The sequence below is a fragment of the Dioscorea cayenensis genome, chromosome 7 (assembly GCF_009730915.1).
Source record: "Dioscorea cayenensis subsp. rotundata cultivar TDr96_F1 chromosome 7, TDr96_F1_v2_PseudoChromosome.rev07_lg8_w22 25.fasta, whole genome shotgun sequence".
Lineage (NCBI taxonomy): Eukaryota > Viridiplantae > Streptophyta > Magnoliopsida > Dioscoreales > Dioscoreaceae > Dioscorea > Dioscorea cayenensis.
This window is the reverse complement of record NC_052477.1, coordinates 3320098-3347926: the sequence shown is the minus strand read 5'-3', so window position 1 is coordinate 3347926 and position 27829 is coordinate 3320098. Positions and strand designations below refer to the sequence as shown.

The following is a 27829-nucleotide window of genomic DNA, read 5'->3' as shown; positions in this document are numbered from 1 at the left end:
GACAATTATTAAACATATTAGTAAAATATTTAAGCGGATAATAACAAATAGTTAAACATTATTTAAAATATACAAATAGATAACCATAAAGCGAGAAGAACTTTACAACGAAATGAACTCAGATCGTAATTCGTTCTACTCGTCGTAATACTAACTTTACAACCATAAAGCGAGAAGGCAGACGATGGCACATGCTGCGCCTCGACAATAAAATCGACTCTGACTCATTTGAAGATGAAGTGCACTTGACCAATCAGATGGAAATCAATTTCGTTTCTGTTCGGGAAAACCGATTTATATATTTCGGGTATGATAATGAGGAGAACAACAAGATGTAATCAGACTCCTTGGCGTTGTCTATCGAAAGCCAAGCAGAAGCCCTCGAAAAGGTTGAGCATGATGTGATTTGGCGCTTTCCTTTCCCACCATTTTCGAGGGCCAAAAATGGGATTTCACAACTGGACCCATTTGAAGTGAGCAGTGGGGGTAAAAGGGAAGTTAAACACTAACTGGAAGCATGTCAGTGGTGTGTAAAAAAAGTAGGAGGGTTTTTGGGAAGTTTTGAAAATTACGAGGGGTGAACAGTAATTTTCCCTTTTTTTATTATATTTTAATTAGTTTCACTGATTTCATATCTCTACTGTAATATTCACCTTTTCATACACTTTCTTTAAAAAAAAAAAATAGCCGTTTTAATTTCCCAAAAATACCCCTCAACGGCTATACTTGCGCCCCAAGTCTTCTTCCATATAAACCCTCGTCAGTGAACCCTTTTGCAGTTCGTTTCCAGTTATCGGCCTTCTTCCCCTCCACGCCTTCGCTTCGCCGGCGAGCATGGCCTCTGCGCCGCCGGAAAACCCCAGCTCCGACGTCTTCAGCCTTCGGATCGTGTCTATAGATTACTACATGGCTGCCCCGATCCCTGATTTGGATTTCTCGTACAGTGATTTCCAAGGTCTTCTCGTTCCTTCTAGTTTTTTGACGCAGAGTTTTGGTTGAAAGCTAGGGCTAGGAATTTTGGGTGCTTATGTTTTGTTTTTTGTTTGTCAGGTAAGGAAGTGGAGGAAGTTCCGGTTATAAGAATTTATGGTTCCACTCCTGCTGGTCAGAAGGGATGCATGCACGTCCATGGGGTTTGTTGATCTTTCTTTTATATTGTTTTGTATTTATGCTCTTGGATTGTGATATTGCTTCTTGATTTCTTCAAAGATTTGAATTTTTTTTTTTTCTAAGATGGGTTATCTTTTCTTGTTTCTTCTTGGCATTCCCTGGCTTTTAACCAAGAATACAGGGACACAGGTTTGTTCATATTTTCTTCTATTTTGTATGTATGTATTGAATTGTGATATTGTTTCTTGATTCCTTAAAACTTAGTTTTTTTTTTCCTAAGAAGATTATCTTTTCATGTATTTCCTCGGCACTCAAATGGCATATAACCAAGAATGCACAGTGAATGAAAATAGTGAAAGACGTATAAGTTATATTAAATTAGGGGTATGTGATTGATGATTTATCATTCGTTTAGGTATTTAAGCAGAGCAACAAGTACAAGTTGCTCAGTTTTGGATTTTTTTGTTTTCCATAGGATTGATTGTTGACTACTTTTGTTGTGAAAGTTTGTGAGAATTTTTGGTCAGTTTAGTGAGGGGACCTCCTGACTGCATTATTTATTTTTTCAGATAATTGAAATTGCATGGTTTTCAGTCAATTGAATTGTCCTTAGCTGGGTTTCCTTCTTTCTGTTTATTGGAATAGTTATAGTTTTAGCAAATTATTGATTGTCATCAACTTTTTCTTGGGATTAACAGCTGTGGTTTGGATTGTTGTTAATGAGTTAGTGAAGCTATTAGATAAGTCTTTCATATAGTGTTTCGATAGGAATTAAGTATGGTTGTGGTTAAGAAGATAATTTCCATATTCCTTTTTTATGCTTGCTTCATAATCAGATTGAATCTTGCATTTCCGTATGAAGTCTTCAATTGGATATGAGCTGCCACCCTTTGTGTTCTAGCATGGTGTTCAGCTGCAGCGGTGTCAATCATGGATGTTTTGTAGCCAACAAAAGCATTCCTGGTTGACCTGCAAAGCAATGTAGATATGAAGGATCAATGGAGAAAGTTCAGTTATCCAAAAACAATCAAAAGTTGCATGGTAGCTTCTCATTTTTGTGTTTTCCAACTTCGGCTGAGATGTATATGTCTGTGTTCATAAATCTAAACTTAAATTAAAAAACATCCGTTTTAGAAACATAATTCCATATCTGATTTGAATTGCATGAGCTTCTCCGTCAGTGCTCGGCATAGTTTTATCATCATGTGAGACAAATTCACCATTAAACAGGCAAACTACTACTACGTTGACTCCTTTCATAATGATAGTTTATTATTTGGAATATAAGGAAATTCTGAAAATTGTCCATGATTAAAGACATGGAGTCAAAGCCCTGAAGAATTCAAATGTTGGCTTAAACTTGCTGCCAGAGTTTAATTTGGAATTGGGTGGTTTTTTGCTGCGCTTAGATTAGGCAAGTGCATGGTTCTTAATAGGAGCGAAGGGCAATATTTATGGGCTTTGTGCTCTTATATAATAGATTCTTTTCTTTTCCTACCATAATTCCTTTCATGTGGTGCCAAGCTTTGAACTTTATTTCATCTTTTGTTTTTATCATGCCATGATATTGGGAATATGGTCTACATGATTTTTGTTGCAAGGTTTCTTTAGTCATGTGTTAGTTTCTGGAACTGCATTTAGTGATGGAAGTCATGGAACCTAGTTTATTGCCAGTTCTACTGTTTAAATGTTTTGGGGATTTTGGACGCAATTTTCTAAGTTTGTTAACAATGTCATAGTTTTCAAAATAATATTTTATGTTTGGATATTATCTAAATGTCTTTTAGCAGTACTATATCATTGTAGTTTATACGTTTTTGTCCATAAATTTGTTTTTGACATACAATCATAGAAGACAAAATTCGTGTTTTCTTTGAAATTTTTTGACATTATTCATTTGAATGAGAGCATGCTTATGTATTTGTAAGTCTTGTTTAATTTGCATGTTTTTGTTAGGAATATTGCCATAGACATGTATGCTAATTTACTGAATTATGCCTTTTTGATTTGTAATCTAATTACCTATCCCTTGTTTATTGTAGGCCTTACCATATTTGTATATACCTTGCCCTGAGCTCGTAATACAGAATGCTGAAGAAGGTACCATAATGGTAAACCGTGCTTGTGGATTAGTAGATCCCTTAAGTTATGCCTTATTTTTTGATTGGGTGCATCCCTGCTTAATTTGATCCAATGCCCGTTAGAATTATGCTAATTTGATTCTGTCACCATAGCAAGGACCTTCTAATTGGCTAGTTTGTTTTTACTCGTTTGTTTTTATTTATTGGATTTTAATGATGTTATTCCACATCTACCTGCTTTTTTGTTGGATGTGTTTCTTTAATTCTTCACTATATTCTACTGACTCATAGACTCTTGTTTTTTTGTTCATTTTTCATTGTTTGAGATTGCTGAATCACCAATTGTGGTAATAAGTTAGGTGGGGATGATTCATGTTATGCTTGTTATCTCTTTCCTTGTCCATGGAATATTTGCTTTGCCCTAAATGCAGCCTCATCCAAGCTGATCCATGGGCTTCCTATCCCATTTTCAAATTAATTTTATCTCAGGGTTTTGCTAGCCCTGTTTTGTTCAGTCCCTATCCCTATTAATTAAACTTCTAGTAGGACATCACTTTGCTCATTCTCAAATATGGTACTTGTCTGCTAGTAAGTTTGAGAAAACTGGAAAATCAATAATCTGAAGAGGTCAAGTCCTATGGGAAAGGCAAGAAGAAACGTTGTAAGGCCAGGAACTCTGATCAGCATGTCTTCAGGTTTTATCCATTTACTGAATCAAACTCTTTCCTGATTTGATGATCATTCTTACAGAGATCTGATGCCTGATATATCGTGTTGCTTGATATCCATATTAAACTTCTACTAGGAAAACAGCTTGCCCATTCTTAAGTATTTGTAGCTGATGACTAAGAATGGTTGCCTTTTAGTAAGAATCGAAAATCTAACTATCTAAAGTGGTCAAGCCCCATGGGAAAGGACAGAAGAAAAGCCGCAAAGGCTGAAAATCTGAGCCCATTCTTGAGTTTTTTGTACTTGATGAAAAAGCATGGTTGCTTGCTAGCAAGAGTGGAAAGGCTGTTCATCTGATGTGGTCAAGTTCCATGAAAAAAATGCTAGGAGAGAAGTTGCAAAAAAAGAAAGTTTGATTAGCATGGCTTCTGACTTTATCCATTTACCTGACCAACACAAATGCTTTCTTGATATACTTATTGGTCTAACAATCGCCTGATGCCTGGCTTTCAATGTTGCTTTATATCCATGCTTTTCCTTTAAAAGGACAACTCTTATCACTCGTTAGCAGGACATGGTCAATCCTGGATTTTATCAGGGTTTGTAATTAATTGCAACTTAATCTGTAGTGTGAGAAATTGGGACAATCATGTTTGAAATGGCTACTATTCATGGATTCTGTTGCTCCTTATCACCATAATAGTTACATTTATAGACGAATCAGAACTACCACTGATACAAATAAAGAGGATGCATCAAATCTTGACTAAACATTTACTTTAGGGTTGTGGCACAACATCCTTTCCAGTCTGTTCAAAATGATTGGGCCAAATTCATTTTGGTTGGTGATGCCCTTTGTTGAACTTATCTTCTATTGTTCTGTGAACCCTTTCTTTCTTTTTTTTTTCTTTCTTTCTTTCTTTCTCTGTATAGTCTTTGTGTTATGTTAATGTGTTTGAATGATGCAGGTCGTGGATATATACATGCTCTTTCTCTTGCAATTGAGAAGGCTTTAAGTGTATGTTGTAGTCTCCTTTAGAATTCTTGGTTGTGGAAATTGTTGCCACATGCACCATGGCTACACTTCTTGAGATGTTAATTGTTACCTTACAGGTTAAAAGTAATTCTACATCAAAACGGCAACATGTGCATGGGTGCAGCATTGTTCGGGGAAAACGGATTTATGGTTACTATTTCTCTGATGAGCTATTTGTGAAGATTTATTTGTATCCACATTCCTAATTTTTTTAATCTTTTTTATTTCCAATGCTAGCAATATTTTGTTTTCATAAATTTATGTTCCAACTTCTTACCCCATTTCATGGTATATACAAGATCCTTTAGTTATGTTCCTGATTCTACGAGTTTGATAATATTCACATCTCTTTGCATTTTATTTTTCCAAGTAATTGGAAAAATTATGGGTGTTGGCATCTAAAAGCAGCATGATTCTTATAAGTTTGTCTATTAATTGGTCTGCCTATTATACTGTGAGACATTTTGGTTAACAAATATCTGATTATACTAATGTTTTTCACTTTGTCATACAATCCATTTTGTACTTGGGTGGTTTTGCATGTTTCTAAATATGCTGGTTTTATTTTTATTGTTAGGCATCATATATTCTGGAAATGAATTATTTTATAACCATCCTTTGTGACACTCTCTATTCCTTTTGTTTGAGTGCCCATTATTTCTGTTCTAGTGTGGGTAATTTGTAAGATTAATATACTTATTTTTTATGAGAGATAGGGCCATATTTTGTAATGTAAAAATTGGTTGTATTATACATATTTGCTGTCTTTATCCACATCTATTAACAACTCTGATGAAACATATTACGAATATCATGTTTCCTTAACAAATTCTACTTTTATTAAGATTTATTGATTACCAAATTAAAATCTAACTTTTGGTTTCATGTTGTTGCAAAGAAAGGAATCCTTTTTCTGCCATCTTTTATTGTTTGTTCTACTGGATTAAATTGCTTGAGCTCTCAAGTAATATTTTCTGAGTGTTTTGTTAAGTAATTTCTGATTTTGATTCCTTGTCTTTCATCTTTTGTTTTATACGAGAGTTTGAAACAGCAACAAAAGTAGACTTTGTTTCCTAACAAAGTCTACTTTTATTAAGATTTATTGATTACCAAATTAAAATCTAACGTTTGGTTTCATGTTGTTGCAAAGAAAGGAATCCTTTTTCTGTCATCTTTTATTGTTTGTTCTACTGGATTAAGTTGCTTGAGCTCTCAAGTAATGTTTTCTGAGTGTTTTGTTAAGTAATTTCTGATTTTGATTCCTTTGTCTTTCATCTTTTGTTTTATATGAGAGTTTGAAACAGCAACAAAATTAGCCTTGATGGAAATTTAAGATATTATCCTTATGAAGTTGCTCGTCTTGCTACTTTACTTCTGGTAACTGTGATCTCAGCTCATATTGTACATTGTCCTCATGGATTTCTTTTCACAACCAATGCATAGATTTTGCATGGCCTTTATTGATTTTCGGTGCTTTTAGAATATTAAATTTTATCATTTGGATTTTATAATTCTGTCCACATAGTTATTATTAGATAGTTCAATTACCATTTGCACATACTTCAATCATTACCTGAAAAATCTTGACAAATGCCTTTGGTGAATTTGAATTTTTAATGCACAGTGACAAGGAACTTCCTTCATGGCACTGGCAATTGTGAATTTGGTTTTTGGATATAGTGCAGCATGAGGTTATGGGATTTCCCTTGGAAACTAACTTGGTGTTACTTTATCTTCGATGAGGGCATTAAATATTCTCTGCTTAAATTGAAGATTTACCAATTTTCTTTTCTGTGTTAGCTTGATAGTGCTATGACACGCAAGTTATATCAATATTCCCAGTGCCTTTTTCCATGCATAGCCTGCACTATGAGGAACTATATGAAATTTCTCACTGTTTACTAATTTATCAAGCTTTTTATTCCCGTCTTTTTTATGTCGTATCAGAGTGGTGCTATTCTCAATAGATCATTTCAGCCTTTTGAATCACACATTCCATATCTTCTTCAATTTCTGGTAAGAACTTATGTTGTCTCTCTTGTTCTTTTAAGTTTTGTATTATTTTTTGTTCTTTGGTAACAATCTATCTTGCTCCCAAAACTTCTGGTAGTTGTAATTTATAATAGATAGTGCAAGATTCATTTTGCATATGGTTTCGACATTGATAATACCTTATAAACATGCACATCATTTTAACTTTGGTTGCTTGGTCCAACATTAAAGGAGTATTTTTTTTTATTGAAATTTTGAATGTTATTGGTCTTCTAATTATGCACATATTCATGATTATTCTCAATGACACAAGGTTCAATACATTCGACGATCTATGTTTCATGGTTTCTGTGTAAGATTTTTCATTCAATTTTACTAACTTAATGCAATATAGTGATGTTATCTTTGAATAATTCTTGAATCAGTTTTTAATTATGTATAGATAGAACGATATGATGTTTGTTTCATGGTTCATGTGATTTTTTATTGATAGGAATCCTTTGCTTTGTGGTTAAATTGATTTTTTTTGTTAATTTATTTGCAAAATTCTTCTCCTAGTGCATGTGACATTGTTAACAGAATAGATTAACCTTTTGAAAAGAATTATCTGGCTAAGCACAAGACCAATTTCAAATTGTTAAATTGTAGTTTTCTATAATTTATTGTTGAAAGGTTTGTCCTAATGATTGTAGCACTTAAAAAAAAAATGAGGAATTTCAAAATTAGAGTTTTTATCATATGATATCTGTAGGAGAAATTTATTGGAAAATAATGTTGAGTTAGTACTTTGGCAGGAAGAAATTAACTTGTTAGTTGCTTTATGGAAATTTGTTCTTTTGTTTTATTTTTCGCACAACCATTCATCAGCATTATCCTGGAAGTCAAATTGAGTTGGTCGATTGAATAGAATTGATTGTCTTCTAGTTACTTCAATCTGTTCTCATTTTATTTCATCAATTCTATTTGAAGAAAGCATTGGTTTTATCTCTTGGTCCTGAGTATCATTTGATCATAGTCAAATCTTACGATTGCTAATACTGTATACATATTTTAGTTTATTTTTTGAAGCTTATTTGCAGATGTTGATGTTCATTATTACACTTACACTTGAACCTAAATTAATGCTTGATTTAACATGAAATTTGAAATTCTGTTTGGAAATAAATTTGATGTTTCCACTGTCTTGCATTTCTGTTAGATAAATAGATGATATAGAACAAATTCTTCTAGTTATATTACGGCTTTGGTTTGGATAAATAGCTCCATTATATTGTTGCATTTTTCATTTGTATGAAAATTCTATTTGTGAACTTGGCTTATTTTGCAAATGTTGCTGATCGAGTGAGTAACATATTCTGAACTGGGTTTTTTTAATTCATGTTCAGATTAAGGTGAGGTCTTAAAGTCAAGTTTTTGGTTTTAAATAGTTTTGATGTTCATTATTCCATTGTAAATTATCATACATTTCATACTTAAAATGCTGCTGATCTTGTGTTATTTTAATTTTGATACTTATTATCATACTGGCATACATTTCTTTTACACAAAACTTGATATTGTAGAACACACACTTGTATTTGTACTTTTTTTTTTCACCTGTATAGAAATGCATACTGCCCTCAATCTTTTTGGTATTTATTTGTAAATGTTGCTAATCTAGTGACTGATGTTTTAGCATCTTTAATTGTAAAATGACTTATTAATTAGTCCAGTATCCTCTATAAGTTAACTTTCCCTTGACTTCTTTGAATTCATGCTCAATGCAAGGGCTTAAAGTCAATTTTTTGGTTGGTCATACTTATGATCATTATTCCACTTTGATACATTGTCATACTTGTGTGGGGCTTGGATAAAAAGCTCCATTACGTTGTTGGCAGTTTTTCTCTTGTATGGAAGCAATTCTGCCCTTAAAATATGACACTTATTTGCAAATGTGGCTGATTTAGTGATGTTTTTGGCATCAATATTAATCTCATGTGTTAATCCAATATATTCTGTGAGTAGCTGTGATATAATGAATTTTGAAGATTTGTTTGATATCATGCCCAATTTTATGGGTTAGGTCCAAACTATGTATATATTGAAATAGTTGTGATGCTCATTGTTCAACTGTCATAGATGTCTTGTTGATGTAGACCGAATACCTGCTACCATGCTAGACTACCATCTCTTTAAGGCTTATCTGATACCATGCTCAATTTAATAGTGTAAGGCCAAATTTTAGTTTGTAATTTGCTTGATATTCATTTTGCCCTGTCAAACATTTATTTTGCTTAAGGTTTGTTGATGAAGGACAAATGCATGTGTTTTTTACCACACGTGCGGGCCTGGATAAACTGATATATTACATGGGTGGCTGTCTTCTCTTGTCTGGGAAAAGTTTTCTGACCTTGATCCATAGTGTCAAATATCTAGTACCACATGTATTTTACCTGTATAGCTGTATGGAGATTTCTCATTTAGAAAGCATCATTTGATATTATTATAATTCCACATGTCTTACAGCTTGAACAAAATTATCTTGAAGAAAACTTATGTTGTATCACTATGCTGCATGAACCTTTTGTGTAAGTTATTTTCTTTGCAATCATCACAAGGAGGAATTACTTGATATTATTATAATTCCACATATCTTACATCTTGAACAAAATTAGCTTGAAGAAATATTATGAAGCATTACTTATCTTATGCGCTTCATCAGTTAATCACTTATCAGAGTTGCTGCCTAAAATTTTCCATATTTATGTTTTTCTTTAAGATAATTGAGAAATTATGATATATGACTGTATCTATATTGTCTGAGTACTTGTGAACCTATTATTTGTGCAATGGAACTTTGTTTGAAATTCTAACATGTTCATATCAATGTGGCCATCAAGGTTTGTGTTTTATTTGAATCATACATCTGCAAGTGGAAGATGCTTTTTTTAAAAAAAAAATTTATTTGCGATTTTTGCTATTTAGTTGACATAAAAAAATTTTGTGTAGGCAATTACCTTACTTGTTTCTTGTGAATTATGTGTCCTATTACTTGTATTTCTGTTGTTTTTATAGGTTGATTATAACTTACATGGTATGAGCCATATACACACTTCTAAGGTTAAGTTCCGGTCTCCACTGCCAGATAAATTCCTGCTTAAGCGGTATATAAGTGTAAGAAAGGTTGCTTGATACCACTGTTTGTTCTTAAAGGTTTTACTTTACTTTATAACATTTTATTCTCAATATGGATATAAATTGTCATCAATAGCATTGTCTTCATTCTTCTAGGAAGATTTACGCAGTGATGCTGTTGTAAGTCCTGCAATTTGGCTTTCTTCTTCTGTTCGTGCTGATCTGATTTGGCCAGTTGTACCTACTGGACATAATCAATTGGAAGACAAGATCATTCACCTTGTTAAACGACACAGTGCTTGTGGGCTAGAGTTGGATTCAAGTGTAGAAGGTATTTCACTGGAAAATCAGTTACTTCTGCAATTGTGTACCCGATAAGATCCCTACTGACTATTGTTTTTAATTTTGGTCCTATTCAGATATACTTAATCAGAATCATAAAATGTATGCATCTCTTTCTCAGAATCTATCTGACGTAAAGATGGTCCAATCACTTATCCCATTATGGGAGGTTTGTTTTGCCATTTTTGCATTTGAGAAATATGTTCTTTTTTAAAAGTGCTGGCTGTTAACCTTCTGTTTTGCTTTCGCTTGTATTTAGGAGGAATACAAAAGAACAGGAACACAGGAGGCAGTTAAGTCCCTGGACTCTACCAAACCCCTCCCTAGAGACACCTTGGAGCTTTTCCGGCGTGGTCTTGAATATGACCAGGCCTTCGCTGAGATGTTATCAGAACACCATCCTTATATAACTCATAAAGAGATTACACCTGAGATGAAAATGAAGTTTGCTGAGTACATAAAAACATTTTCTGACATTGATAGAGCTGTTAGATTTGTGCAACATACTTGGGCTAGTTGTTCTGGTGAGCCTTTGAGGCAGCCTAGAGGAGCTGATAGAAATGTTGGCTTATCATGTTCAGAAGGGTTTGAAGATGCAACTATGTATGTTACAAAGCATGAATCTCAAGAATTGGAATCTACCAGTCAGAAGATTTCATCATTTGAAATCAAGGATGAAGATTCTATGGTAACTTCTTCACTATATAATTAAACATTATTTCAGCATATTGTGAATTATTTTCATTAGTTCTTTTTAATTGTAGCATATAGTGGTGGTTCTCTTAGGTTTTGAGGCACTTTTTTTAAAATCTTTTTGTTCCTTGTCATTTGGCATCAAAATTATGATTTTAGGTGTTTCTAATAATGAATTTTGTTTATTTTGCTTCACAAATGATACTTTCATAATTTCTTGGCCCTGAATTGTCAGGATCATGGCATAATATATGTTCAAGGAGATGCTATTTTAGTAATTGAGAAATGCAAACATTTTATTGTGTGGTTACATTGTTATAAGTGTTTGGATAGCGGAAAATCCATTTTGTTTTTCAGTTACAAGTATGTGACCATTAGATGTTGTGTTGTAGTTCTGTTGGCAAACCAACTTTTCGGAGTAATCTGTATTTTTGTACTGAACCACTTGAATTAGAGTTAGGATGATAGGTAGGTTTGAACTTAGTGATAAGCAAGAGTTCATTGTTCACCAGTAAATCAAATCCCAATAAATTCCATGAAACTCATGGATTGGGAACAACTGTTAGAACTCATTGTAGTCTTGAAAAGGATCTGTATGAAGATTGAATTTTTCTGGAATTGGAAATTGGGTTCATCTTTTAAATATTGTGTGAAGGCCAATAAGATTTGAGTAGGATGCTTACATAGAGGGCTCTAACATCTTGTTCTTGTTTTTGTTTGCCAATCTTCTGCTAGACAAGGTACTATGATTAATTATCAATTATTGACCTTGATTAGCGTAGTCTACTCCTTCTGTTGTTGGTCATGCCATAGCTTTAGATTTATATATACATGTGCGTGTTTGCTTGTGTTTGTTGAGAGAAAATGAAGTAAGCATTTCACTTTGAGTTTTGTTTAATTAGTGAAGGCTTTTCATTCGCTAGTCATGTAAATTGAAAACTGATTTTTTTTCTTTTTTCTTTTTTTCAAAACCTCATACCTGAAGATTGAGATATATACGTAGGCAAATGTCACACATAACCCAAGTAGATGGCCATGCTTGATAACTATGTTGCTGCTAAATAGTGAATATCAGAGCGATATTATCGAGTAATTTAAAATCATTTTTTGCTCCTTGTTTTCGTTGGATTGAAGCCTTTTGGAAATCCACACTAAATTTTGGAAGTAGGTTATTGTCTTTGAGATTTTCGACATTAAAATATTAACAAGATTCTTGATCAGGGATTAATAACATCTGCCCACATCATCTGGATCTGCACATTACATTGCAGGGATTTTCTGTCGTCAGATTTTGGACTTGAAATTAACACATAGTACAAATCACATCCAAATCAAAATAGTGGCACTGTATCAACTTGTGTTTCTTGAGGGAAAAAGAAGTATTGCACTTTGAATTTTGTTTAATTAGTGAGAGCTCATCATTAAGCAATTAATTTTATTTTTATAAACTGATTTTTTTCACAACCTCATAGCGTTCATAGCTTCTTATTTTGGACCTGAAATTACCACATGCTTCAAATTGAATTCTAAAGCAAGGTATTGGTACTGTAGGGTATTGTTTAGAGAAAAAGAAGCAAGCATTCACTTTGAGTTTTGTTTAATTCTTCAAAGCTCATCATTAATTAATATTATTCTCAAAGACTGATGTTTTTTTTATGGCCTCGTAGCTTTATATTCATAGATACAAGTTCAGAACAAATTTAGATTTGGATCATGTGTAGTTGCTTGCATGCAGTTCTTTTAAACTCTTTTCTTTGCTGCTTCTTGTTCTTTCGATTGATGTACACTTCTTCGGAGCAATTTGAGATTCAAATTCCTGTCAACCATATTTGGGTTGGGATAAGCACTGTTCCCACAACCAAACATCTTATAATATCCTATAAACCTTAAAAATCTAGTTATGTAAATATATACATTGATTAATTAATTTAAAATTAATGAACATTATGATTTTTTTAGAAAAATTAAAATTTTAACCTTAAATATTTAATTTTAATTAGTATTAGTTAAATCAAACTTCTATTAAATCCGATAAAAATTTTTCCTCCAATCCAATATTTGAAAAATATTTCCTTAACTCCACACTCTTATCCACAAACCGAAAATCCTTTGTAGTTCTTAAGTTGCCTTGATTTAGTGTTTTCTTTTTTAAATTCTATTGTAGTCTTTGATTTTTAATGTGTTATATATCAGCTAATAATTTTGCTACAACAAACAAGCTTTTCTTTTATACTCCTTCACCGTGACTGTGATAGACATAGGTTGCCATGACTATTCCTTATGTTTTAATTATTGACATTTTGATGTTATTGTTCTTATTATAAGTTTGTGATTTATGATTGCATGTAACTTTATTTAGAACAACACTTTAGATATTGATTATATTTCATTAATTATAGATATATATGGTAAAAAAGCTTATTCTACTTGATGGTTGGATAACAACTTTCTGCAATTTGCACATGCATGATCAATGGGTGATAAAGTCAATGTTGTTCCTAAATCAAACACTTTTTCTGTAATCTATTCCATTAATGTATATGCTAACTTATATCAATTATTGTTGTATAATATTAGAAAATTGACGCTTAATATACATAGTCTTCTTAGTTCAGGTCTGTGGCTGATGCTTTTTGGCAGAAGTTTTACAATGCTTATTTTTTGCTTTTTGCTTGTTTATATGTGTTCTACTTCTGTTGCCTACATGAATTACAACATTTTAAGGTTGTATTTGATGTCATATGTTTCTGGCAATTTGAAATATGCATATATACATGTCAATGTGTCTGGATATTTATTTTTGTTGATAATCAAAATCTTTGTTTGCTGTTGAATTTTTTTTTTTTGCTTTTAATGTATGCTTTACTTTGTCAAGAATTTTTCCAGAAATTGGGTGGTCAACTGTTCTTGAGCTCTGATGGATTAATCATTTATTCTCTGATTACTTTGTCTGAAACTTTACACTAAATTTCTTCAGATTCAACTGGATACTGCAAAGTTGAGTGTACCTCTTATCATTGTTCTTTTGTTTTAGTAATTTCACTGTTATAGGAGTGAGCTTTGGTTCCTTCAATGTTGAATCTGAATTCTTTTTCATATTATTTATGAATGAAATATGACTTTGTTTCTTTGATTAATCAACAGAGCCTTTTCCTATTTGAAGGTAAATGCATGTCCTGTTCTTCATTTCAATGTTCACTGAGCACTTGTTTATATTAAATTTTGATACTGTTGCAGTTGTTGCTCTTGTTCATTATGTTAAAGCCTTTGTGCAATTTGGTGACAGATTTAGTTATCTATCACTCAATTTCTTCACTGTTTATGTGTTTTATCTCGTGTATTTTCCTCTGTTGCTATTTCATAATCATGTTTCTACTGATGTTATCTCACATATTCTCTTATAGGCTATAGACACTGAAGCTCTTGGACTTCTAAGCTGGCTAGCTTCTTCCCAAGCTATTGAAGAGTTAAACACTGATGATGAACTTGTCCATGAAGCAATTCTTAGTCCTATTTTGTCTACAAAATCCTTCAAGCAAGCCTTGGAGATTGCTCATTTGGATTATGAGAATGCCTCCCAACAGGAATGCCTAGACATTCTTGATTCTGTATATGATGATGAAAAGTCTGTTGGGTTAAGGGAGCAAACTTCATGGCCCACTTATTTTGATGAAAAAGCATCTGATTCATTAGGCAATGTAATTCCTCAACTTGATGGATCACCAGATGATCACTTGTTAACTACTGATAAATGCAAAAGGCCCGAAAGGCCCGACTTACTGAACATTGAGAAGGAAAAGGATTCTCATAATCAGGAGCTCAAGTGTGCAAGTGCAACTGTTGACTGCAAAAGCAAACACAGCAAACATTTTTGGGGCAATTTGCCTTTGTCCAAAAAGCTGAACGAATGTGAAACTTCTCAGACTGCCTCGGGAAATTCTTCCCCTGGTGATGAAATGATGAAAGACTGCCAATTGGGTTCTTCTTTTGGAAGTAGAGTGGCTTTGGGTTTCAAGGACTCAAAAGTGGATAGAGAAGCCTCTGATGGCAAGGTGGGAAAGACAATGGCTACATGTTCTGTGAGAGATTTAATGAGGACAAAACGTTTCTCCCGGCCAGAGCATTTGGAACCTGAGATGATGGCTGGATGTACAGTAGGTTCAGTTTTCGCTTCTGAGGAAGGGCATCATTATTCTATGCCGGATGAGGCCAGACATGCAGCTCGATATGGTGATGAAGGGTTGCAAGAGATAGCCATTGATGCTTTAAGCCCTTTGGGCACTGATCATACAGAAAATAGACTGCTACATGATGCAAAAAAGATAAGCGAGAACCACAATGATGAAATTGGTCAAGGGGTATCAGAAGGGCCACACTTCTGCAATCCTACAGATTCAAATTTTGCACTAGATACAAATGCCCCACTAACTAAGAAACAATTGGATGCATCTATTAATTATAATATTTTCAGAAATGTACAGGATGCGGAATATTATGAAGAAGATACTGAGATGGGTTTTATGAGGAAGCCACCTTCTGTGGACGATATGGTTATCATTTCAGAGGATCCTTTATCAAGTACTACAGGAGCTGGAGTGATTATGGGCGGTAAATTGATATGCTTTCCTCAATTTTTAGAATTTATTCCATGGTCATCTTCATGTGTAATGCTTAATATTTTTCATCCTGTTTGGCAAGTGGTGTTTCAATTAATTTGTTCTGCATATTCTGCTAATGTTATGCTTAATTGTTTTAGTTATTTTTCCATGTATGTGGAAGGCTATCATATCATAAATCAACATATGAATCTAGATTCTTGCTGTAAATATTATAAAAGCCGCTTAACTATCCGCAAGGTTGGGGCTTCTAGAATATTATGGTCTAATGGATTGGCAAAAGTTAACTTGTTTCTGGTCTATGTTGTTGACCAGCAACCCACTTAGTCAAGTGACAAACTCTGTTATTTTGTCATGAATGATGTTGTGGTAAATGAAATTAAATAATAAGTTTGGGAAATTCTGATCTGTGTATATTTCAATATTAAATTTTCGGGACTTTAGACTATATGCTGGCAAATAGGTTTTTCATTTTTAAGTTGATTTTTTTTAGTGTACGCACAACTGGCACTCAACTTACATGTGTTTCACTTGAAATTTTGAGTTAGGATCAGACAATAATGATTTGAAGTGTGCATATTTGTTTTGAATACAAGACTTGGTAGTTGTTCCTATCAACTTAGAACTTTTGGGTTGAATAGATCCTATGTGATTTGTTTGGTTTGCATCTTAACATATGATATCTTCATTTTGTGATGAGAATTCAAGGCATTGCTGCATCATTTAATTTCCTGTTTGTGTTGTTCATGTTGGCAACCTTCATATGTTCTCTGTTGGTTGTAGGTCAGAAGCAAGATTTAGAGGACATACCACCATTTTTTATAAATAACTTCACTGATAGGGGTCAGAGAAATCATACTTCCAACCAAGATTCTACACTTGGTGTTTCAGTTCATTTTCAGAATGATGGTGCAGCTTTGTACTTGCTGACTCATGCTTCATCACCACCAACCTTGGATACTGTTAAGCGATGGATTTCGAAAGTGGCAAAACATGATGAATTCAATCAATCTGCTGGTAGGATCATTACAAGTTCTCACTATTTAAGGAGCTTTCCGTGCATTTATGATTTAATTTACATGCATTTTGATACTGAGGTCGAAGTCACTAATTGTCAGATCCTACTGCTCAGCACAACAATATCTAGTGATAAGTTTCTTGTTTCTTTTATTGGGTAGTATAAAGTGAAGTAGGTAAGTAATCATCTTTTGTGACATATTGTGATGTGTCATTCTCTCACAGGGGATCTGTCTTCTGACATTCCACCTGTGCCTAATAACACTCATCCTCTGAAACATGAACGGTTGAAATCAAGCCAAGAAAATAGAAATTTGGAGGGTCTAGAATGTTCTTCTGACGTTAATATTATTTCAAGTGGGCAACAGTCATTAGGTGTTCCCGCAAAGGAAGAGGTTCTGAGGTGCAGTGAGCATGATATCTCTCAAATATCTGGCCCAGATGAGAAATCAAACCTTACCCCTCTCAGTCAAATTGGTTTTCGTGACCCTGCAAGTATGGGTGGTGGACAACAGTTGACAATCATGAGCATCGAGGTCTGAAAATATTTGTGGTACTCATGGTTTCTTTGGCATTCTTTCTGGTGTTGTTTGCTCTATCCAATATCCTTTGGTGTTCTAGCTTTCATGTTTATTAAAAGAAGATATCTGTTCTTTTTGTTGCGTGATATCTTTGTTTTTGCTGCTCAATAGTGTTTTTGCATAGCAGATTCATACTGAATCAAGGGGTGATCTCCAGCCTGATCCACAATTTGATGCCATCAATGTAGTAGCTCTTGTGGTTCAAGAAGATACAAGTCATACCTTTGATGTCCATGTGCTAATACATGGTAACAACGAGGAACCATGTGCAAGGTATTGTTCTCTTCCATCTATAAGAGTCCTTGTAGCTATAATTGTTCTCTTCAACTTTAGTTGCGACTTACTAATTTTAAGCATATGCCTGTTTTATTAGTTATATGTTGCACTTAGAAATAATTACTCGTTGAGGGATGATTGACTGGAAAATCTCTTTCCAACTTGTGATTATACGAAGAACCTATGGTGAAAGCTCATTTAAGAAAGATGAGCCACCAAATCTTACAACACCAAGGTAATCCCCGGTTACCCTCTTTAGCGGCAGTCTTTTCATTTACTTAGTTTTAACATAAATAGGTCAATACGACAATAAGAATTAAAGGACTCATTTCCCTAAACTGTCAACATCCTAATTCGTATACCAATTCAAATTGCTATAAAATAGCATTAACTTGATAGTGGATGAAACACGGCCTAGATTGTTTCCTATAAGTCGGTACAAGCAGGCCTAGCTCCCTTATGCTTCAATATCCCCCTCAGGTAGTGGCCCAACTGGCAGAGATAAAGGTGCTTCATCTACTGCATCTTGAATTGGTTCCTTCAATGACACACCATGCATTGTGGAGCTACTTTGTGTCAATGTGAGTACTGCTGGCTTATGAATGAGTCCGCAACATCATTCCTTCCTTGGAAAAAAAAAGTGTCCTTGAGCTCATGATCATGCCAACACATTAAATCATTAGTGTCCCCCTATTAAGCCCAGTTTGCAGCAGGTTGAGTGGCTTGGGACAGATGTTTCCTTTAGCTAGTGGTGGCAATGGTAAAGAAGATACGGGCAGCTCTTTAGTGAAGTGCTTGAGAAGAGAGACAAGGAAGACATCATAAATCTTGCTAAAGTGGGAAGGTTGTGATTGATGATGATGTTTTAAAGAAAATCTTTTACCTTACATGCAAGGGGATATCTTTGTTTCATGGAAATATTCCTTTCAAAATGCACATATCCCTCAAATGGGGAGACTTAGTGATCAGGTTTGATCTTAGGATAACCTTATAAAAATGAAGCTTGATCTTGCCCTCATCATTCCAAAACAAAGGAACCAATTTGTCACGCAGTCCCTTTATTGTCACTAGCTAATGAGGCCAAGAACAAATTTGCCATTGACCTTGCCAACAATGTGAAATGAGTCCGCTCACTCTGTGCACTTATTTTAGGAAAGCTCATGGGAAGATGGGTAGTTTGGATGCTAATGCAGAAACTGTGTCTTTCAGAGAGGTGGTTGTTGGGATTGTGGGAGGTTTCTGCCCTTGACCAGTTCAACCAGGTCATGTTACCACTTTAACTATTTCAATTGTTCATGATCTCCACTATCTCCATCATTACGGTTTATGGCTACATTAGTTATTTTGTTTCTGTAAGTACGTGATGAGATTCAGTCTTTCTAAATTTTTTGGTTCTAGAGTTGCCTGATTTTCATTGTAACTGGAGTTTGGTCCTCTCCTTGCAGACCAACTTAATTGAGTAAAATCTGTTCAAGATTCTTATATTATTTCCTCTATTATGCATTTCTTTTAGACTGTATGTCTCTCCTTTACATAATTAGCCCAGCTCCTATCACAGTGTCATGGTGGTTGGCTTTTCTCCAAGTCTCTTGATGCTTGATATGCTACGACTATATGATTTTTCTTCTGGTTACAATAAAAAGGTGATCATTTTTTTTGGTTGCCTAGTCCTTTAGCAATCATTATCCATACAAGGTGGTAATTTTGTCTTTTGTGGTACTAGCTCTTGGTCAGCCAATGATTTGCTACAGAATATTTGCAGTGCATTCTTACTCTTGGATAGAGAAATCAAGTCAAACTTAAATGATGTGACAGTAATTAAGTTTTGTAAATTGATCATATGATAAGCAATTTCAGTAGTTTTCATGAACAATAAGTAATTATTGCAGTTCACATTTGCAGATATTCAAGAATGACATCCTGTCCATCTGATTGCTGTAACTTGTGTTGTTTGCAGATGTTTGGATGGAGTCTCTGACTACCATTTGCTTTTCTTTTCAGAAGAAAAGTTCCTATTGATCAATCTTTCAAATATTATCTCTTCTTGTGATCCTGATATTTTAATGGGATGGGAAATTCAGAGCAATTCTCTTGGTTATCTTGCCGAAAGAGCTGCAAATCTTGGCATAAGCTTGCTTAAGAACATGTCTCGTACTCCTTCACATGAATCAGATCTCAGATCCAGGCATTCAGTGAAAACTGAAGGGGGAAATCCTGATGTTTCGCCACCCGATACTTTAGCTGCTGATGCTATTATTCAAGATACAATAATTGACGATGAATGGGGTCGAGCTCATGCTAGTGGTATACATGTCGGTGGAAGAATTGTCCTTAATATTTGGCGGCTTATGCGTTCTGAGGTTAAACTCAACATTTACACTGCTGAGGCTGTTGCTGAAGAAGTTTTGAGACAAAAGGTTCCATCAATTCCATGCAGAATATTATATAAATGGTTCTTAAGTGGTCCTGGCAGAGCAAGATATCGTTGTATCGAATATGTTGCAGGAAGAGCAAAGCTTAATATTCAGATAATGAATCAGCTGGATATGGTATCCGTATCTTCTATTGTTCACATTTGAAATTCTTATTTAATTCTTGCCTTCCCTTAAACTTTAGTCAACAATCAACATGATACATTCTTTCAAGTTTGTTTTAAAGATAGCTCTCTTGCTAGTTTCAATTCAACGTGAGAAGCGTTTAATTGACAAGTAGCCTTCTGTTCACTATAATGTTGCATCTATACATAGAACATTTATTTTGCTGCGTGGGACATGTCAAATATTTACTTAAGACATAAATGTGAGTATACCTGAGCTGCTTGTAAGCAATCAAATAACTTTTGTCATTCCTGGGTTTGTCAAGCAATATTGTATGCAATCTATTGGTGCCTTTTAAATTCATTTATTTTAAATGAATACCTAAATGTAGTCATGGCTTTTGTTTACAAGAATGACACGTACATTAGAAGTTATGATTTTTCACATAACCATAATGTACTTGTTAGCTTTGAGGGTGCTGTAAATATGTGCAAATGACTGAGATATCTTGCCCAATTAGTAAGCTTTATTATGTCAATCTTCACTATTTTATGTGGAAAGATGGATCATTTACTTAGTGCTTTTTATTAATTAGTTCTTCCGTCATGTACAGATAAATCGTACATCTGAGCTGGCTCGTGTGTTTGGAATAGATTTCTTTTCTGTTCTCTCTCGTGGTTCACAATTTCGTGTTGAATCTATGCTCCTCAGGTTGGCACATACACAAAATTATCTTGCTATCTCTCCAGGAAATCAGCAGGTTTGACACAATCTTCTTCATCGACCTTTCTTCTTCCTTTTGAAGTTTCTGAAATATGAGAAAATTCTTGCTCTATTGCATTAATTTTATCTTCAGTGTTTTGGCTTTCCTTGGATTGGATCCCCTTTAGAAATTTTGCTCAAGTTATAAACCTTTCCTTCCAGGTCTTACGGGGAATCAATTTTTCATTATATGAAATTGTGCATTACTGGCACACTCCTCTTTTCCTGTATGATTTAGATTTTAAGTTGCCAAAAATTTCTCATATCCTGCCAAATAATTGAAGATGGTTCTTTTGTCAATTTCACTTTGATTGTTGCATGATCATAGAGATAGATGTTCATGATGGTTGATTTAGCATACATGCACTCAATTTTCAAGATAACCAACAAATTGCTTGCATATGGGACCTGTTCCTTGGTTGTTAAAAACCGCCAGTTTTGCATTCAGAAATAAAGAACATTTATTTCTGTGTTATGTGTCTATCATCTACCACTCTGTACCAGGTTCTCTATTATCATGGTTATCTGATTTTGTATGTGAATATTCAATGATTTCTTACCACAAACTAATCTGTCTATGTTGGCCAGGTAGCGTTGCAACCTGCAATGGAGTGTTTACCTCTTGTAATGGAGCCAGAATCTGGTTTTTATGCTGACCCAGTTGTTGTTTTAGATTTCCAATCGCTTTACCCATCTATGATCATAGGTTACAACCTTTGCTTCTCTACATGTTTGGGCAAAATAAACCCATCAAGAGAAACTGTTCTTGGTGTCAGCTGTTATGCACCAGATCAAAAAATTCTTATGAATTTGAAGCAAGAAATACTAATAACACCAAATGGGGTTATGTATGTACCTGACAAGGTAATTTTCATTAATTTTATTCTTCCATTTTTCCCCATTTATATTTGATGCCTATTTGCACTTGTCTAAAATCACTTCCTCATTGCTGAGGGAGAGAACATTTTTATTTGGATGATATGCTTGGGACGCATTTGTTATGGCTAACCAGGATGCGCATTTCTTTTCATTAACCAGGATACTAGGATCCTCGATATATGCTAAGGTAGGCAAAGTGAACACATTTGCCACAGCTAACTTAGCAGTTTGATTCATATATAGATACTGTTGGCTGATTTTTGATGCACTATTAAATTTGTTTCTTATGGCTTAGTGACACAATTCCTATAAGAAGCTGCATGAAATTCCTAGTGGCAAGAACGGGAGGGGAGATGGAGGATCTCAAAAACCAACCTTTGAAAACCTTCTTATCTAATTCTCTATAAAATGCCTTTTATATAATTTTTTTTTTTCTATGTTTCTGTTAGTCATACCAGTAAAGCTCAATCTGGATCTGCAATTATAACTGCATAAGGTTTCTCAGAAATGTTAGTTACATCATGCTTCCGTTAATGTACAGGTCAAAATGTTAAATTTGATGTAGTTATTTAAACTGCCTGCACATGCCAATATTTCAGCTCTGTAATCTAGCTTGAGTTTTGGATGCCATGTAACATCTTAATTGTTCCAGCTTGCAATATATGCTGATTGTGGTGAAACAAGGGTTTTGCTCCACTTGCTGATGGCTTAATTTTCTATATTGACTGTTTTTAATTCTCTGAGCAATGCAGGTTCGGAAAGGAGTGTTACCACGTCTGCTTGAGGAAATATTATCAACAAGAATAATGATAAAAAAAGCAATGAAGAAGTTATCACCCTCACAACAGGTTCTGCAAAGGGTAATATACATCATATTTGATCTGCTTGCATATTCTGTTTTTTTTTTTATTCATGTTTGACATGCTTTCATGTTCATTTACTTATTCATGTTTCTTAGGCATATTCATTTTTGATATGCCTGTACATTCATTTACTTTAACTTTACTCATGTTTGTCATATTGAATTGAAACCAGGGCTGTAATAATTCTCAAACGCTAGTCGTAATCAGGATCAAACAATAGCCTAAATAATGTTCAAGACCTAGTTCAATTGACTCAAAATTACAAGATTTTTTGCAATGCATGTAGTCACAAGTCAAGTTGGCCCAATGAGTCAAGTCACACCAGCACCGGTAAACAACAGTTGGCCGGATAATTTTGGGGTGTTGAGTATTGGGTAACCTCAGAACCAAACATGGCCTCAGTGACTATAGTTCGTCTATCCTCAAATTCAATTTTATAACCACTTTTAATCAACAAAGAGCCGTTAATCACGCTTCTCCTAATGAGTGGCACATGTTACATGTCTACTTTTATCAATTTTTTCTAGTCAATATGCTTCTGTGGCTAGACTGAAATTTTTTGTGGCCATGTTCTGTTGCAGTACATGTAACTGTTCCATTTCAGGAACTCAATGCATCATGCATGTTATTGCAATGCATTGACAATCCTTTTTTTCATCAAAGCAAATATTCATACCTTGTCTTATATATTCAGCGATAAGATGTCTTCCTTTCAGATATTTAATTCACGGCAACTTGCTCTGAAGCTCATAGCAAATGTCACTTATGGCTATACAGCTGCTGGCTTTAGTGGTCGAATGCCTTGTGCTGAACTTGCTGATAGCATTGTTCAGTGTGGTCGTATTACACTTGAAACAGCGATATCATTTGTGAACAATCATGATAAATGGAAAGCTAGGGTAGTTTATGGTGATACAGACAGGTCCTCTATCCATTCCTCTGAAATTATTTCCATAATTTTGTTGCTTAAAAGCCTTAAATTCTAATATGGAAATGATATCATTTGGTGCAGTATGTTTGTCCTCCTTAAAGGACGTTCTGTTGAAGAAGCTTTTAAAATTGGAAATGAAATTGCGTTAGCTATTACTGGAATGAATCCAGATCCTGTCACATTGAAAATGGAGAAGGTCTATTACCCCTGTTTTCTTCTCACCAAGAAGCGTTATGTTGGCTATAGCTTTGAGAGCCCAGATCAAAAAAATCCCAAGTTTGATGCCAAAGGTATCGAGACTGTCCGTAGAGATGCATGCCCAGCTGTTGCAAAGACCATGGAGAAGTCTTTAAGAATATTTTTTGAGCATAAAAACATATATGAAGTAAGACTTTTGCAATGCCCACTGAGCATTTGATTTTGCATTTGCATATAGTACTCTTTTTGAGCAAGTATATCATGTCAATATCATGTCAATTTTGCAGGTGAAGTCTTATTTAGAGCGTCAATGGACACGGATTTTAGCGGGAAGGGTGTCACTACAGGACTTTGTCTTTGCAAAGGAGGTCAGACTGGGGACTTACAGTACCCGGGCTGCTTCTCTTCCTCCAGCAGCAATAGTTGCAACGAAGGCGATGAGGATTGATCCTAGAGCTGTGCCGCATTATGGCGAGCGAATCCCCTATATCGTCATTCATGGAGAGCCTGGAGCTCGATTGATAGATATGGTCGTACATCCCTCGGCAGTTTTGGATATCAATTCTCCATACAGACTGAATGACTTATATTACATCACGAAACAGATAATTCCTGCACTGCAACGAGTGTTTGGACTTGTCAATGCTGACTTGAACCAGTGGTTCTCCGGAATGCCACGGCCTGTCAGACCAACACTGTCCAAGAGTTGTTCTTCTGCTTCTCATTCTGGATCTTGGGGTGGTCGTGAAGATAACGAAATTGGGCTGGAAAATTCAAAGAAAGCAATGGCAAAAAGAAGCAGGATAGATACCTACTACATCTCAAAGCATTGCACCATTTGCGGTGAATTAGTTCAAGCTTCGGCATATTTTTGCCCTGACTGCTTAAAGAATAGTTCGCTTATTGTGAATACTGTGGTTGGGCGAACTTCCAAATTAGAGAGGGAAATTCGACATCTGGCTGATGTAAGTATTCATTCATTTGGTAGTATATATCTCATTATTCGTTCTCTATTAAATTTCAGCAGAGATACCCTTTTGAAAAAGTTGGATCTTCTAAGGTTAATACAGGCTTGTAAACGACTGTAGATTGTGTGAATGCATAGTAAGATGGCTCAACATCTACATCACATAGAACCTCACTATTATCTTTGCTTGACACCGAAAAGACTTCATTTTATCTATATGATTGACTCTCCTAGGCTGTGAATTTTGTGATTTGTAAATGAAACCATTACTTGCTATAGAACTGAAGGCTATATCTGAAGATCACTCAACATGTGTTCAAGAATGGCAAAGGAAGGGCCTAGTAGCTAATATTATCTTCAGTCGACAGCAAAAAGATGCCGTTTTATCTATATGACCAATTCACTGAATCTCAGCATTTTGTGAATATTCATAAATGAAACTCTTTTTTGCTTGAGAACTAATGGCTATATCTCAAAATCACTCATCATCAGTATCTTGCACAACAGAAGTGCTTAATATTTACTATTGTTAGAGACATTAGGATGTTAAATTGTGTAATGATCTTATATTATGCTAATCTCTATAGTAGATCATTATTTTGTGCAGACGTATCTTCATATAGACAGGTATTTTTTTTGATACATCATTTCTTTGTATAATTGTGACCTCTATATATTCAACATTTTGTTTTTTGCAACATCAACCTAGTTCGTATTTCTCTACCGTTAATATGCTACCAAATGAGTTGTTCTGATATATTCTTAGTATGTTAATAACTATTTTGTTTCCTTGCCACCAAAATGATGCCATTTTATGACAATTATGCTGAACCGAGCATTCTTCAAATGCATATTCATGAAATGGAATTATTTTATGCTAGAGAACTAACTGCTGCATCTTAATGCACGATCAGATATGTAATCATTGTGGCGGCGGTGACTGGATCGTGGAAAGCGGGGTGAAATGCACATCACTTGCATGTGCAGTATATTATGAGAGACGAAAAGTTCAGAAAGAATTTCAGTCTATTTCCTCTTTCGCTACTGCGGCAGGGCTTTATCCTTGCTGCTTCGCCGAGCTGTTCTAATCGGTGTGTATATTATTATGTGCAAATATGTCCCATGCCTTTTATTGTTGTTGTGTATCTTCTGTCTGTATTTTAGTTAATCATCAATTTAGAGAATTACTCTCTTTTTCAAGTAGGAATGCTACAAGTGATGTTAAAGTATAGGGAAAATTAGCTTTTGAGTTAGGTTGTGTGCTCTAGATTTGTAATTAGCCTTGAAGTTGCAATTTTGCCAATTGAACCATGTGGTCATGTACTTTAAAATTTATCATAATTTGGGCATTCTTAACTTCAGAAACTAACAATAGTTTGTTAGTGAAGAAAAAAGACTAGGAGGAATGGCAACAAATTTACAAGTACATGATTCAATTGGCAACATTAGAAGTAAAGTGGCAAACTGAGGCAAACATAGGGTCCAAAAGGTAATTTTCTCTAAATTATATTATTATTAACATTCATCAGTTGTTATTGCTATGTGAGAAAGAAAGTCAAATTAGATTAAACAAAATCTCTATAGACGAGATTGGAATGTAAAATTTTCAATATGGAGACAATAAGTTAATTTAATATTAGTTTAATTAATATTAGTTAAAATACTAATGGTTTGTCCGAGTGGTAGAGGTTTAGGTCCTTGTGTACGCAAAAAAAGGGGTAAAAACCTTAAATAAATAAATATTAACTAAAATAAATATTGTAAGTTTAAATGTGATTGTCTTCAATTATCTGTCCACTTAACTAATTTAAGAATTAATTTTCAAATTTACACTTATCAACCTATTTAAATATACTGTTCTTCATCACTATCACTTCAAATGCACAATTTTAATGGGACTTTAATGGATAGAGATGAAATTTTTAATTTTAACCATTTTTTTTTTCTCTTTGTGAAGCCGTTTTCATGGAACGATTATAATGAGTCGGAAGGAGTATTCGTGGAATGGTTAATGTGTACACTTATAATGTGACAGAAGTAAGTATTCTTGTAACTTAATGATAAATGTCTTTAAAGCATTATATAATTTTGTAAAAATAAAAAGGATAATCTAAAATTCTATTGGTGTTTCATATGGTTTAGTGAAAGCATGTTAATTTTGCATATATAACCCTCATTAAAAAAAAAAAAAAATCTTTAAACCATTCCATCAGTTTCCTTGTATTAATTATGTGTGTGTGTTTTTTTAGCTCTTTATATATTTTGCCATGTGGTTTTTATTTTTTTAAAGGGTTTCCAGTAGGCAAGTTAAATAGGTAGGTTGTGTTGTGTTGGAACATGAGAAGGCAGTCAGCACTGTGTAGCAGAAGAGCAGCAGGTTATGCTGCTATTCATGAATGGTATATGGATACTGAATCACTGACACAAAGCTTGGATCATAACTGAATACCTACAATTTAATGCCAACTTGGAACTCCTCTTCATTATTATTGTTTTATTCACTCATGAAAATGTATGTGCATCAGTTTTTTTTTTTAATTATTATTATAAAACTGGTATTTTTGTCAATTGAAATTTTTCAATTTATTTTTCAGAAAACCCCATGTTTTTTTTTATACAAGTATATAACAGCCTAAAATCTTTACCCATGTGCAAATACTTTCCTAAGAATATTTCAAAGAGGTGAAGAATATTCAGGGAATATTTCATCTAATGTTGTTTTTAGTTTGATTTGTTTGATCCTAAACGTACCATTATAATTTGAAATAAAGCTTTTGTCATAATGTTTGGATAGGGAAAGATGAAGCATTTTAGAAAAGAGAAAGAAACAAGCTTTAAGTTAAAATCTTAATATATGGTTGTTTTATATTTATACATATTGAATTAATTATTTGAGGCACATGATCGAGTGGTTAAAATATTTGATTTTCATGCATGCATGAGATTAAGGATTTTACTCCTTTTCATTTTATGATTGAGATGTAAATAAAATGTGTGGTAGTTTACCCATTGTATATAAAAAAAAATTCATGTATTTTTTATGGGAGATTTTTTTTTGTAATATTAGCAAAATTTTCAAAAAAATTATATGCAATTATTAAAAAGGGTGTGTTCTATAAAGAAGAAGATTTCGAACAGGTATATATGCACAAAATAACATTATAT

The 27829-nt window shown here is 34.1% G+C and overlaps 1 protein-coding gene across 5 annotated transcripts; it reads left to right on the top strand.

The window, feature by feature from the left end:
- Positions 1–784: 784 nt before the first annotated feature.
- LOC120265412 (DNA polymerase zeta catalytic subunit) lies at positions 785–26834 on the top strand. 5 transcript variants are annotated; one of them, XM_039273306.1, is made up of 24 exons: positions 785–955; positions 1051–1133; positions 3153–3210; positions 4829–4878; positions 4974–5086; positions 6231–6273; positions 6844–6912; positions 9943–10041; positions 10159–10333; positions 10422–10513; positions 10604–11032; positions 14442–15645; positions 16437–16670; positions 16896–17206; positions 17379–17524; positions 19485–20076; positions 20678–20824; positions 21415–21690; positions 22458–22565; positions 23285–23490; positions 23581–23884; positions 23985–24662; positions 25579–25755; positions 26622–26834. In XM_039273306.1, the coding sequence occupies exons 1-23, from the start codon at positions 835–837 to the stop codon at positions 25750–25752; spliced, it is 5712 nt and encodes a 1903-aa protein (XP_039129240.1). In that variant the 5' UTR covers positions 785–834; the 3' UTR covers positions 25753–25755; positions 26622–26834. The 5 variants fall into 5 exon arrangements, with proteins under 5 accessions (XP_039129240.1, XP_039129242.1, XP_039129241.1 ...); XM_039273307.1 differs by lacking the exon at positions 3153–3210 and having other exon boundaries at positions 814–955; XM_039273308.1 differs by lacking the exons at positions 23285–23490; positions 23581–23884.
- Positions 26835–27829: the final 995 nt, after the last annotated feature.